This window comes from Antrostomus carolinensis, unplaced genomic scaffold (genome assembly GCF_000700745.2).
Source record: "Antrostomus carolinensis isolate BGI_N321 unplaced genomic scaffold, ASM70074v2 scaffold5710, whole genome shotgun sequence".
Classification (NCBI taxonomy): Eukaryota; Metazoa; Chordata; class Aves; order Caprimulgiformes; family Caprimulgidae; genus Antrostomus; species Antrostomus carolinensis.
Genome location: NW_010287607.1, coordinates 4997 through 19816, shown reverse-complemented (window position 1 = coordinate 19816; position 14820 = coordinate 4997). Strand labels below are relative to the sequence as shown.

At 40.6% G+C, this 14820-nt stretch overlaps 1 protein-coding gene across 1 annotated transcript in view; it reads left to right on the top strand.

The window, feature by feature from the left end:
- Positions 1-14820, top strand: part of EFCAB5 (EF-hand calcium binding domain 5) — a gene marked incomplete at its 3' end in the record, with an annotated part of 32217 nt that overhangs the window by 13108 nt on the left and 4289 nt on the right. The window contains exons 6-15 of the mRNA XM_029083853.1: positions 2900-2999; positions 3730-3794; positions 3978-4296; positions 4414-4599; positions 6448-6662; positions 7890-8046; positions 11060-11349; positions 12228-12400; positions 13136-13364; positions 14104-14256. Of these exons, the coding sequence (XP_028939686.1) occupies positions 2900-2999; positions 3730-3794; positions 3978-4296; positions 4414-4599; positions 6448-6662; positions 7890-8046; positions 11060-11349; positions 12228-12400; positions 13136-13364; positions 14104-14256 (1887 nt within the window). The remainder of the gene's footprint in view (positions 1-2899; positions 3000-3729; positions 3795-3977; positions 4297-4413; positions 4600-6447; positions 6663-7889; positions 8047-11059; positions 11350-12227; positions 12401-13135; positions 13365-14103; positions 14257-14820) is intronic.

Sequence of the window (14820 nt, the reverse complement as noted above, 5' to 3'; positions counted from 1 at the left end):
CCTGGACTATACAGTGAAGCAGAAACTTTCCAAGACAATACCAGAACACAGTTGAATTGCTGTTCTAATGCCCAAAAAGGCAATAGCTCTCTGAATTTTAAGCTTATTGTCTCTCTGCACCCAGGTGTATAATTTCTTTTATACATTACAGCAGTATCTGTTTTCATTTTCAGGGATGTTTTAAGCTCGAGATTTTAAAATGGAACTGAATTTAGTCAGAGATCAGTTTTCAAACTAATGAAGTTTGAGACACTTCCGATTACTTTCTTGCAGTACAGCAACAACAAAGTCTGCTTTCTCATGACCTTTCCTGTGTCTGCTCTTCCCATCTTGCCCTCTAACAAGCATATGGTGGTGTTCAAGATACACACATCACATTTCCAGAAAAACAATCAAGCGGTTAAACACTGACCTATCACTGATTAAATGGCAAGTCTGGTTTAGTCTGTGTTGCTAAAGGAATTACTCATAGATCACAGAACATTGCTGAAAACAACTGAGAATCATCACCTGCCAATATCTAGGTGACAAGAAAATTGGGTCAACATGTTTCAACTCTCCAGCCACTAAAGCTGGCACTAGTTAAAAGTGGAGACAAGTTTTGGGCGGTTGTACAAACACAGATGGTCGGCTGTTATTTATAGTGGATGCTGTACCTGTCCTGCCAACAAGACTCAGTATGAAGGGCTGATGGGCAGGAATCTTTCATCAGCCTCCCCAGTCACACACAAAGTACAAAGAAACATGACCTTTTCTAGCAAATTAGGAACCCAGAAAGTCAGTGTAACTGGGTATAGGACATTGGAAATGGTTTTCCTGTTGTGATGCTCCTCTCTTCTATAGATAGCTTTGCTGTGATATGTTCCTCCCAAGGTAAGTTGTAAAGAAAATAACAGACACCTCTAGTAGAATGGCAGATCTGTATAAATTGGAAATGTTAAAACAAGGTGGAAAATATACCCGTAATTAATATTCAGTAATTTCTTAAAAGGAATTTACTATTTTTAACAATATATAAAAATAAAATTACTTCATCTAAATCATAAAAAAACTCTTCTAGAATCTGAGTTATCCAAGTCCTCCAAGTACATTATTTTAACATGACAAAAAGTATCTGAATCTCAAAAAAACATTTTAATTTCTTTTTAATAACACTTCATTCATTGATTTACCTTTTTAATTAAAAAAAAAGCTTGGCATTAATGCTGCCAACTTCAAGGCAACCAGAAGACAGATTGTGACAAGTAACAGCTGAGAAAATTTAAAGGCTAAATTAAGTGTGTGTAATGGAAATACTGAATGGAGAATCCACATATTACACAGTGATCTGGTAACATCTTCAGAAACATGTTCTGTGTTTCTGTATCTACTAAATGGATGCAGAATCAAATCTGATACATTCAACTGAAAAGCAAACAGCATAAAGAAGTGTTTGCATGGGAATATCCAAGATAATTGTGTATTAATGTCAAGAAGCTGAAGACACTGGGAATCAACCTATATCTTGTAAGTTTAGAGACAGAATTATGTGATGGCATTTGTTGTTCCAAACCCACACATGGCTGAAATTCAGCTGTAATTTCCAGCATTTTTTTAACAGCAAGAATTAAGTAACAGGAGTCTGAAACACTGAAACCAGACCGGGCAGCAGGTTACATTTCAGTTCTGATCCTTTCCTCAGAACTTGCAAAAAGCTTTCCATTCCCTTTAGAGGACAGGTGTTGCAGTAACAGAATACGTGATGTATTCACTTAGTTTTCAGTTAGCCTCCGTGGAAGGCACTTTACCAGTAGGTGATGGGTATTTCTCAGTTTTCAAATCCTCTGTTCCTCACTCTGATGCCATTTTTTATGGTTTTAGATTGTAAACAACGCAGTCATCTTGAGCTCGTTGCCAGAAAAGAGCAGCAAACTTCTTCCTTGATTTCTTCAGCCTAAGGGCAGGAAAAGTTCACAAAGAATTAAAAGCTTGGTCAATTTTACATTTTGTGCTCTTTAAGAGCAAAATGTGAAAAGTAAATCAATAATTCAGGTGGAAGGCTACTTGCTACAAATAATGAATTGAAGTAAATCTGTTCTCTCATTATTGTATTTCACTAATGGGAGGGGGATTACAAAGGTGGCAGGACTGAAATAATGACAACAGGAATTAATCATAAAATGGAAAACTTGCAATCATTTAGATTTGCTTTACTTTTTAAACTCACAATTTCCTGATTGGAAATAACCCATTTCATTGCCTTTTCCTGGTTTTATTGTCTGTATACACTCACCCTGAGCAATGAGGACTTAATAAACTCTGCATGTTCCTCTGCACTGGACCTACTGATTCCTCTCTCACCTCTGTGGATGAATGTGTATGGATTTTTAAAGGAAATTAGGGAGGATGTCATAATAGCTCAGATTTTTGGACTGATTATTTTCCCAGGCAGTTGCCAATACATAATGCTTCAAAGGAAATGATGGGGCACAAAACCAAGCTCCAGTGTGCAGTCACTAATATAATACAGCACAGTTCAAAATATGTGCAGATTCTTCCATAGTACTGTCAGGCAATCAATATCTGTCCTGAAAGTGTGAAATGTTGAAGCTTTGATCTTTACATGAAGAAATCCTTTGGCAGAAGTGGTTACAATCATCCAACTGTAATTTGTCAAGAATATGCAAGAGGATGTGTTTGCAAAGTAATATGTATGAGGAGTTCCAGCTAAGCCCAGAGAAGAAATTTTTGCCTCTATGAAATAAATTAACTTCTTTGAAATTTGTACTGATGTTCTGGTAATGGATAATTTTCAGTCACAGGTAATTCTTAGCTAATGGTGAATTTGTAGTCCTGCAAATGTTGATGGAAGTCCCAAGAACCACAGGAAAAACCCAATAATGTTAATCTTTTTGTCTAGGTTGATCTCTTAGATAGACAAAAAATACTTGCTCTGCTGATAGACTTCTATGACAGAAGCCCAGGGATTGCTAAGAAGGGATTCTGTAACCCCAGACAATGTGAGTAGAAGGGATGTTTCAATTGTGGTGAAATCATTAGGAGGTCACATGAGGTTGCACAGTTAATATGTGGTTTATAAGTGTTACTAGAAATGGACAGAGCCTAAAAAACGACCCAAATGAATGCTGTGACCTACACATCATAATTTGCAAACATGTTTTGCTAACTGTGATGCAATGTTCAGAAATACTTCAGTATCCAAAACTCTTCCTTCCTACAAAATTCTGAAGTACTTTTTGGAAGTAGAATTAAAGAAAGACTACTTTTCCTGAAAAAATTGTTCTTTTTTGCTGGGCAATATTAGAAGTTAGTTTTGTGTTTATACTAAAATTTCTCCAGGAACATGGAAAGATAAACAAAAACCACAGAGGATCTTGTACATGGAAGTAAAATATTTTTAAGATATTGGATATTAATTAATTGCTAAGATCAAATGCAAGGAAATTACACCTTTCCTTCTTAATAAATATGGAGAATTATGAAACATTGTATTTATTTCAAAAGAAATATGGTGTAATCCACAATAACAAGTGCAGTTCTCTGCAGGCAAAGACATTATCTGGAAGTTTTGTGTTTCTGAGATGCATATTTGCAGAATGTACTTTCTGATAGTTTGTATTTGCCAGGGAATATATATATATATTTTTTTTTTACATTTGCCTGTGCAATAGTAGAGAACATAAAACCAATGCAAACTGTCAGCTGATCAATATTTTTTTTCCATTTTAGGGCCAATAGTTGAGCTGCAAGAGACTGAGCTTGCGGATTTATGGGGAAGCTTTGATGACCAGATAGTTTGTGAGGAACTCAGTGAGAAGTTAGCCTTGTCTCAAAGAGAAATTTCTGAGGGTGAGATTTTAGCATATCAAGCTGTAGATGATAATCAACAATATACATATAGAATGAAAACTAGTGTCAGAGAAGGTCATTTTGAACAAATGGGCATGAGTGAAGCTGAGACTGGGGGAATTTCTAAGGAAGGAAACCAAGCAGCAGAATCAAATGATGCTGAAGTGAGAAAGGAAGGAGAGGACACTGTGTCAGTGGTGAAAAGCATTGAATTTGAAGCTAGTGATTTGGATGGAGATACTGTACCTAGTGAGAAGTCCAGTTTCCAGGAAGATGTCAAAACATCTGCAAGTGCAGACAGGCAGGAGGAAGCGTTCCAAGGATCAGCCTCTACTGGGTATGGCCTCAGTAGAGATGGAGAATCTGGATCTGAAAAACAGGTGGAGAGAGAGGAATTTAGCCAAGGAAGAGAGCCTGATACAGAAACAAATAGGGAAGAACATTCTCGTATCTCAGACACAGAACCTGGTTCAGAAGGGCAAGATAGTCAGGAGGACAACAGGACTGCAGAGATAACCAGCACAATTTCAGGACCAACACCTGAAGCTACAACCGTGACCTCAGAAGACAAAACTGTGGCAGACATGGATGTCATTGCTTCAAAACAGGATGCTCTACTTGCAGACGTTGTGAAAGAAACTCCTGCAAGGAAAGAGAGTTTTTCTAGGCAGCGTGGCAGCCCATTTGGCCAACAGACAAGCTCAGAGACAAGACTGCAGGATGAGGACCTTCTGCAAGACCAAGGTAAAGGTAAAGCATTCTCCTTTATTCTGGCAGACTTTAATCTTACCCAACATATACATTTGGACTGGTTTAACTGCAGGTGTGTTTTTAATCCATTTCAAAACTATTGGTGTGAGTGATTCCTGAATACATGAGGCCATAACCATCTCAGCATGGTATTTTCTGTCAGGGTTTCAGAGTGTGTCCCTCTCACAGGACAGCAGGTGAGTCACTTTGCTGGTGATCTGTATTCAAGACACTGAGCAGACTCTTTAATTCAAGTAGAGACTTTCTGAAGCAGCAGCATTTTTGTAATAAGGAGAAAATTTATGTTCTTTTTCACCCTGTAATAGTATAGCAAGACAGGAGCCTGAGCATGTTAAATATAGAAAGGACTTTTAATAATTTTAGACTGTGATTCCCCATAGGGAGATATATTATGAGATCATATAGCAGAACCTTTTATTTTAATCTTTTTGTGTAAGGACTACCATACTTCTTAATTGTATACAAAGGCCTTTGTTCTAGGAAGGCTGTGGTTGGGCAGCTGTGTGTTTCATAAGAGGTACTTTCTTAAGGACAACGTACTAGAAGGACCAACTTCTTTGCTAATGCTCTGTGAATACACTTCTGTGCCTCACAGTCTAAAATACTGCAAGAACTGGGTCTACCTTGCCAGAGCAGTCTAGTGACAGACTTATTACATAAAGGGCTGGAGAGCTGATGGTACAGCCCACTGGTACCTACAGCTTTCTGTGGTTAACTTCCAGTACGCAGCACTCACCTGTCATGCAGCCAGTCCCTGGATGCACATCCCGCATTGTTTGGGGCATGCAGTGCTTCCATCCTGAGAGCAGATTCCCACTCTGTTCTTGCAGAAATGATGGTGTGGTGGTACAATGGTCTCTGAGAGAAAGGTGGATGGAAACAAGAAGTCTGAATATCATTTTGAACCTGTTTTGGAAAATAATTTATCTTACTACTTTTGCTAAAAAGGATGTTTGTAGAAATGTAACATTCCCCAGGTGAATTTTAGGAAGCAGTATTTCCAGACAGTAAATACAGCCACTGATAACTTCAGAGACACAGAAGTAGATTTTACATGCTCAGACTAGTAAGTTCTGGTTCACAGAAGATTTATTTTTAAAATTGCAGGTCCAGCACTCTCAGACAGGATTCTCCAGCTAAAGCTAGCCAGGGGTTTGAAGTGCCATAGTCAGGTGACTGCTCATGTCAGCTCTTTTCTTTCATCTGCTTTAGAAACTATAGCTTAGATAGATGTATTTAAAGGCTTTTAGAAAAGCTGTATCTTGTGTCTTTTTTAAAAGCTTATATCATTACTAGGTATATTTTATCTTTCATCAGTTAACCTTCTGACTGGTGACCTAAGTTGCAGGTATAGCAGCTATGGAGCGAGAATTCCAGAGGAATGGAAATGTGAGAACACTAGATTTCCAGGTATTTGGTCACAAAGTTGTGTGTTCACTTGGGTACATAATGGCTGCAGACATGCCAGTGCTGCTGTGAGCTGAAAGTTTGGGTAAGAATACAAAGACTAATTCCTGAAGCTGCCTACAAGATCAGACCTTTGTCTCGGAAGGCCATTTGCTGTGTAACAGTAATTTCAGCTCACTTGTATTCAGTGATTTGACCTGGTTTTGTGACAGCATCTGTGCTAGTTGAGCATAACTCTGAAGAGATACTATTAGAGAAGTATAAGCAGATTAAGGCCCTTAGCACGGAATCAGTCCATATCCAGACGTACCTTCACTGGATAGGAAGTGCAGGGTTCAGGACTACGTTGATATCTGCCACATGGCTGGTTTTAGGGCAGCATTTGCCTTCCTGTGACACACTGTGCTTTCTGCTTTTCAGACTTATATCCCAGCATGGCAGAGATTCAGAACCGCTGGGCTTCTCATACTAGGAGTGCCTTTGATGAAAGCTGCCTCAACCTGCCACAGTTTGTACAGCTCATGGAGACATTTGTTGGTGAAGACATTTCTCTGCCTACTGTGAAGAGGCTTATTGCATTTATCAAAGAAGAATACAAACAGACAGAAGAGGAAAAAATGGACCAACTAGAAAAGGTAAATATTGATAAGTTTTGTTGATCCCATGTCCAAACAATAAACAAGCAAATGCCTACAGACACTGACAAAGTCAACTTAATCTCAGGCTGGCAGAGCTGTTCACTTGCAGCCTTGCAATCTCTGTTTTTTCAAGAAACCTTGTATCCCTTTGTTTTCATATGGATCTTCCCTCCCTAGCCCTTAGCTCTAGAAGTGATGACAGACTCATCCTGTCAGAGGATGTCTGTCTGTTCTAGAGCTGGACTCGGTGAGACAGCATGTTGATAGTTAATTGTGAAAGAGCTCAAAACATTCCATTCTGCTTATTCACCTTTATAATAGCCAACAACCTGATCTCTGACCTACTGCAGCATGTACAGATGAGGTTGTGAATGTTTTGGGGAGGATTTTAAAACAAGTGTGTTTGATTTTGCTGTGTATGGCTGTATGTGCATCTGCACATGCTTCTTTGTGTTTAAGTTACAAGGTGCTCTTGCCATGTGTTGAAAAAATATATATTCCCCTTCAGCAATATCCTCATGCACAGCATCAGGGTGCCCCATATCACTTCAGAGTACATTTTGTGGTGGCTCTGTCCATAGTAGCCTCTCTAGCTGCATCTTCCTCAGAACTCTTTCTAGTTTCCCTCTGTGCTGCTGACCTAATTTGGATGAGATGTTGGACCTGATGGTTCTGCTGTCCTCACACAGAACACAACACACACGGCCCGTATTTTGGCCTTTGAGAGGATTCCACTCCAGCCATTTATCACTGTGTGCTGTGCAAAAACTGGGTTTAAAGGACAAATTGTACATGCATTTGCTTGGAGCCCATGCACTTCAGGGCAGCACCAGCAAAATAACAATGTACAGAAATACAAACTAACACATCTTTGGGTGTTACTAACAAGGCTGTGGTTAGTTCTTGCTGGGATGACATTTGTATTCTGGGAAACTTGCACTTACCTGAGTTGATCTCACCTTAGATCCAGCATGAGCTTTGTTTGTTCACTGCAGTGAACAACAGTGCTGATTCTGCCTGGTAAAAATGAACTGTCGGCTGTGTTTAGTGTTTACAAGGTTTAATGGTTCATCTCCAGGTCTGAGCTGTGTATTTAGATTTGGCCTGACCCATAAGAAACACTGTATTCTCCATATTTGTGTAGACACTGAGCATCAGTGTCCAGGAATTACCAAAGAAACTGTCAGCTGATCAATATGGTTCACCGCTGTTTCTCTGTTGTAGGTTCACCGCATCTCTCGTCTGGCCCAACGGAAACCGCTTCTGGAGGCACTTTTTGAAAAGTGGGACAGCAATGCATCTGGGTTTCTGGACCTGGAAGAGGTGGATGCTGTTTTAAGCACATTCAAGGATGGGATGGAAAAAGAAGCCTTGAGGGAGGGTAAGGAAACAGCTCTGCTCTGAGAGAACAATGCCAACACAGTAGGCCTTGAACCATTCAACGACAGTGCTAATGAAGTTGTTGGCAAGCGTTTTTTGGTTTTGCAAGCTGTCATAAGCATACATGTTATGATGTATAAAATGAAAAGGAAGTTATCCAGACCTACTTGTGAATGCATAGCTCCATCCCCTCCTCCTGTGCGAGAATCCTCTGCGACAGATTCCCAGGCACAGAGGTAGCCCAATGCTTTCATGACATTGTGATGTGTTGAAAAATTATTTCAGCTGTAACATGCAATGTATACTTGTAATATGGCAGTGAGAAACACACTTAAAGCCTGAGGACATGTTTGCACTTTTAGTCTAGCCTGTCTATGTTATCCAGCTATTTTTAATAGATACATTTTACTGTGCTAACTGCAGGAACATATCTCATAGGAGAGAACACCAGCTTTCCTTATTATGGGTCTCAAATAGCCTGTAGTAATCCACACTGTTGCATAGCTCTCATGAATTAGATAGCAACTTCGAGCCTCACTTCCTCTGTTGGTTCATTTCTCCAAATAAACTTAGCAAATTTGGTCCTTGACAGAATAGACTTGGGTCAGACAGAAGTGCTGCAGGTTCATCTGGACCTGTCTGGCAGCCTCATACATATTAACACGTGGGCATTAGGTGAAATACTGTATTAGCAATTGAGAACATGTCTGCATGTGTGCTTGGGTGGAGAGGCCTGGTTTATTCATCTCCATGCTCATCTTCATGTTGCTTGTTCTGCTGCACATGACTATGGCTCATTTTGGAAACCACCAAAATCTCTTTATCCTTTAGCTCACTTGAAGCAGCTGGTGGGGTGGGGAGCACACCAGCATGCTACAGTTAATTGTCTCCAGGCTGCACAGCCACAGGAGAGACTGGCAATCTACAGCTCTCCTATATTAAAAGCATGCCAGAACACACTACAGAAATATGGAAGGACATAGTCCCTGCCATGAAGGGCTCATAAACTAAAGGGCAAATAAATAGAAAGACAGCAGAGCAAAATCAATACCACCTACAAGCACCATAAAACTTTCTAGCAGCTTCAGCCTAATCTCTCAAAAACATCATGGAACAAGCAGGTTTGGGGGAAGGGTTCACAGACATTGCACTCCCCCTGGATGAAAACACAGAATGAAAAGTGGGTAGAATTATTTAATTGTCCTTGTAAGTGAAAAATGTAATGTTACAGATATAATGGGGAAAATAATTCATTATGCTGTGGTAATGAAGGCACTGATCATGCCATGTTCAACTTCGTGTGTATTTCTTTCTTCATCTCTTACTTCAAAGAGAGGAGAAAATGGAGGTGAAAATCCAAACATTTTTATACCATCAAAAAATTCTCTATCCTAGTTCTATCAGAAAATCAGAAATTAAATTAAAACATACTGAATGTTCTTTAGATGATGGACAGGATAAGACAGCATTAATAGTCAGCTCCACTGTGATTGGGGCCAGTTAGTATTTGCTACTTCTACAGCTAAAATCAGTGATAAAATGCCCCCTGACTTCTGTGGGGAAGGAGGAAGCTCTCAGCTCCCATAAACATCTGTGTCTTGGGTGCACTGGGAGGCAATCAGGGCAGCTCCCTGCCTGTTCCTGTGCATCATTAATCAGAGGATTTTCTATTACACTGTTCCTTATAGACCACTGTATGTATTGATCACAAAATACTCTCTGCTTAACAGCAAAGTCATTCTACCTATATATCTTTGCTTGCTGAGTTTGCTATCAGGGCAGCCTGATGAATAGCTCCTTCCGTTTCTTTACTTCTTTGGGTCCAACAGGATTTGAAATCAGGATGCAGAAAAAATGATGACACTGTTAGTCATGGCAAAGCTCAGGAGAGGCACTGCCAGGAGCATGACCAGGCAAGCACAGCCAGTGCAGAGCAGCCAGGGACTCCCGGGTTCCCAGCTCCTGGATGCTGCTTGCAACTTCCACAGTCTGTGCAAGAGCACCCCCGTGAGCCCAGAGCTGTGCTGTGGGTCTGGGAAGAACTGGCACAGGGGATGAGCTGCTCTGTTACACTGGCTGCTGGTTTAAGTAACTTCTGAATAGAAACCGATGGGGTAAATTTCCATTTTTGTGCTCTTATCTGCTGTTACACTGGCTGCTGGTTTAAGTAACTTCTAAATAGAAACCAAAATTTCCATTTTTGTGCTCTTATCTGCTAGGATTACAAGTCTGAGGTGAGTCCCATTTGTCTTCAGGACCTTTGGATGTTACACTGGCTGCTGGTTTAAGTAACTTCTGAATAGAAACCGATGGGGTAAATTTCCATTTTTGTGCTCTTATCTGCTCGGATTACAAGTCTGAGGTGGGTCCCATTTGTCTTCAGGACCTTTGGGCAAATTGGGAGTTTGTGAACTAGAGTGAGTAGATACAGGAAAGCAATTCTTGGGAATTGTAACTGGACCCTTGTGGCATTCCTCATTCCTCCTTTGTCTTCATTTAATCAGCTGTTCTATCACCCCATGACCCCTCCCTTACCTGGGAAGGGGAATTGGGAATAGGAAAGGAGACTCATGGGTTGAAATGAAAGCAGATTTAATGAAATAATAATAATAAAAAGAAATATTAATACTAATATAAAATATTAAAGAGTAAAACACCAAGTAGCTTTCCTATTTTCCATTGACCTTTATTATTGTTTAGGTAAGTTGCAGAGGAACAACAGGGGCACAGGAGCAATGCTGTGCAGGTTTCTTTCTCAGCAGGTGAGAATGAAGGCATCTAGAGGAAAAGGTGCATCCAGTCTTGAAGCTGGAGATTATCTGTCAGGATGACAATTTATATTTAGATTATCTGTCAGGATGACAATTTATATTTAGCTGGAAGAAACCCAGAATGATGGACTGGAGCACTCCACCCAAAGCCAGTTTAAGGCTTGGTTCATATTTTGCACAAGAAAAGCAGAACATTTTATTCTAATAGACTGTCCCTGGTTTATTTTCTGTTTCTTTTACTAGCAAAGAAACACCTTTGCTCCCGTTACCCACAGCTCAGTGGGGTGGGGAAGCTATCCCCAAAGGCATTCCAGACTTTCCTTGAGTTAGTTGCTTCCGAGCTCAATGGCAATGAGGATGAAGCTATTGATAACTTGGTGGAATTCCTGACCAGAAGCGTGGAACAAAGTCACACGGAGTCTCTGCAAAGCTTAGCCAGGAGGAAATGGCTGCACAATATCCAGCAAGCAGCTGAGACCAGCGGAGCAAGCATGGAACCAGTTTACAAAGCAGTGTTTAAGGCCCTCTCCCAGGTACCCATCCCAGGGAGCACAAGAATTGTTTGTGTTGGGATTGTGTCAGTGACTCCAGCCCTGGTGCATTAGAGTGGAACTAGCAGGGAGCATGGGAAGCTGGTCTGAGGCTGGTGTGCTTGTGCTTTTCTGCACTTAGCCAATGCTCAGGAGAGCCTGTGGTTATGCACAGAAAGAGTCAGAGGTCAGATCTGCAATACAAGAATTCTCATCCATGCTCTGCCAATACAGAATGCATTTCATGGATACTTATGTCTCACTTTTTGAAGAGTTGACTTGGATCAGATTTGGAAATCCATAGGTCTAGTTTTAGAGCTTCTGAAATGAAACACACCAGACTCAGTTTGGGACAGAGATGGTTAATTTGTAGTGGAGATACAGTTTAATTTTTGACTTGCAGCTGCAACTTTAGACATTTGTCCTCACCATTAAAGCCCTCCTGAAAGCACAACTTCTCTCATGGTAGCTGAGTACTCTCACAATGCCATATTTAGGTTTGTAAATGTAGCAACTCTGGCACTTGTCTGGTTTTTCCAAAGGAATCTCCTATTGGAGAAGAAAACCATAGGAGTTTTGCTTAGGCACAGGTTATAATTAGGGATTATTTTTATGGGAACTGCTCCCTATTAGCAGTAGGAAAATGAAATCCATTTTCCTTGCCAATCAAAATACAAAGTGTTTTTGCTTGTAATGGAGCGCAACGGTCAGACGCGATCACAGCATAGACACACACATGTCATGCAGTTGGTGCGTGACATACAAAATCAGTGACCCAGAACAGCACCTCAGCAAAAATGAGACAAGTGTTAAGTACATGAAATAAGTGTAATGGCCAATGGCTAATGTACATAATGTAATGGGAAACATTTGGTTGCTAGGATGCAGAAGCCCATGGGGATAACAAGAAGATCAGTGCATATATTGCCCTTTTGGAAGAGAACCAGCTCTCACCAGAGCGGGGACAGATTCTCCTACACTATGTGGCATGTACCGCAGATGACGCTCCATATGTTCTAAACCAGAGACTTTACAAAGACATGAAAGGAGTAAGGTAGGAAAAACTGCAAGTAACTGTTCCTTTTTCTCAAAAATATTTGGAATGTAGGGGCACCAGGCAGTGTTTGGGGTGCACTGGAAACAGAGATTGATAGAGAGAGAGGAAATCCTCCTCAGGGACCCCTGTGGAATGATTCATTTTCGTATACATGCCCTTACACTTTGCATGGGCTGCTTAGAACTGCTCTGTTTGGGATTTCTCTCCTTTCCTCAGGGAGATTAGCTCACAGTCTAATAAATCTCATCCTTTAGCAGAAGGCTATTGGGTTTACATTTTCTTCTTTAAAAATTAATTCCCTTACACCAGTTTACATCCACAGGATATTTTTTGAGAACCATGCTTTTCCCTCCCTAGTGTTTACACTACAAACAGCTTTCATGCCTCTTTACTTCCCATTTCCAAAAGCTAGATATAGTTGTCTCTTTCTTTAATTATTGCTTCTTCTAACCTATTAAATGTAACTGCTTCTTGCTTCTGTATTCTCTTTAATTACATTCATTAGTAGAAGTTTTTTAAATGTCCTAAGGATGAAAAGTGCCTTATTTTATTACCACTGGTTTTGGGATGCAAGTGGTAAATGTGGTATTTCTGTGTGTGGTCAGAATAAGGAGCTAACACCTTCTTTCTCTAATGACAAAAAGCAGGGAGAGATCAAAGCTCCTGTATTTATTGCTTTGCTAAAGGTTTTCTGCTACTCTGAACAAACCTCTTCATAAGTTTATTGTTCAGCTTTGCAGTTGTTGAAGAGGGAAAGCCAATCCATGTTCCAAGAGTTCAGCTCCATGGAAATATCCACTTCTGGAACTATGATCGCCCAGAGGAGGAAAGGAAAGGTTCACTCCTGGTACTGCCATTGCACGATGCTCACTGGAGAGTCTTTGGCATTCTAGGACTTGACACTCTTTGGGACCAGTGTGAGAAAACCATCTTTCTGACCCATGAGATCAGTTTCTATCAGGTGAGCACCATCAGAAAGTATCTTGTTAGACTACTCTTCAAAAAACTCTGTAGGGGCCACATGAATTTTACATGTTCATTCTGAGTAAACTTAAGATGTGCAACTAAGAAAAGAACTGTGGGCCCCTTGTTACTGTATATGGTGAAAGTGATGGGAGCAGAACACCTTATCAATATCTTACTGATTAACATCTTATCTGTAATTGATTATCAGGTATCACTTCATCAATAATTTACTTCAGCTTCTCCTGACGAGTAAATTAATTGGACTTTAGTGCAAAGCCCCAAAATAGTAGCTTTTATTTCCTGAAGCTCTGAACCTCATATTTGTCTTTGTTTCCATAAAGTGGCATGAAACGTTACTTTTTACATGGTGGACTATGATAAGCAACAGCAGTCTGGATTTCTTTGGGATGCTCTGTAGCATCAGCCTCCTTGTGGATGCATCATCTGAGCAGCAGGGAGCGCAGCAAGCCAACATTACCAATCAGTTTGGCTATTTCCACCGAAAAACAACTTTGTCTAGTTTAGGACTTGGCTGTGACTCGGATACTCTGGAGCTTTAGAGCCTTATTTGATAAAGGGTATTTCACAGTCACTTTTCAGCCTTAGAAATTCTGATTAAAGTAACTTGTTACAACCATTTTGCTTCATTTTGCTGCATGAACACTTCCTCAGCTTTTTTTTCCCCCAAATCATATGGAACTGTCTGGCTCATTTGGAGGATTCTGCTTTCACAGGGAGTTTCTCATGCATTCAGCAAAGCCTACCACCATATCTGCACACTGGAAAATGTGCTACAGATGACTGTTACTGCTCTGGACTGGTTGTATCCCAGGGCTCCCAGCATCCACACTGTTATTACGTACCTGGTGGAGCCTGGTGAAGACAAGGTACGCAGATTACTGCAGTGAAAAGGCCTGTAATAGTCAGGGGCTGGCAAGGACATGGGATTTCCCAGTGTTTTATCATAAAAACTGAAGCCTGCCTGAGGTTCTTGTGCCTGCCTGTGCAGCAAAAGGGCAATAAAGGTAGAGAGGGAAGGTCCCCTCTGTGAAGGAGGCCACTTAATTCTTTTCATCCTCCTATGTAAAACAATTCAACAGGACTGTTAGCGCAGCCTCTTCTTCATGAGAAAAGGGAATATTCTCCCACTTCAGTGCTCACAGCTGCATAGCAACCAATAGAGCAAAACCCCACACACATCCATCCATCCATCCATCCATCCATCCATCCCTAGAGTAGCCAACACTGCAAATCCCTGCTAAAGCTTTGTTGTTTGAGACCTCCACAAAGGGAGCTGCTCTTCTGTGGAGATCCTGTGCATGCCAAAATTATGCTATTTTATAGGAAAAAAGAATGTCCGAGCTAATGTATTAGCTCTTTATTCTGAACTAATGTCAGCAGCCAAGATGTAAATACAACTCAGGAAGTGGCTGCTTCCAATTAGCCAGCTT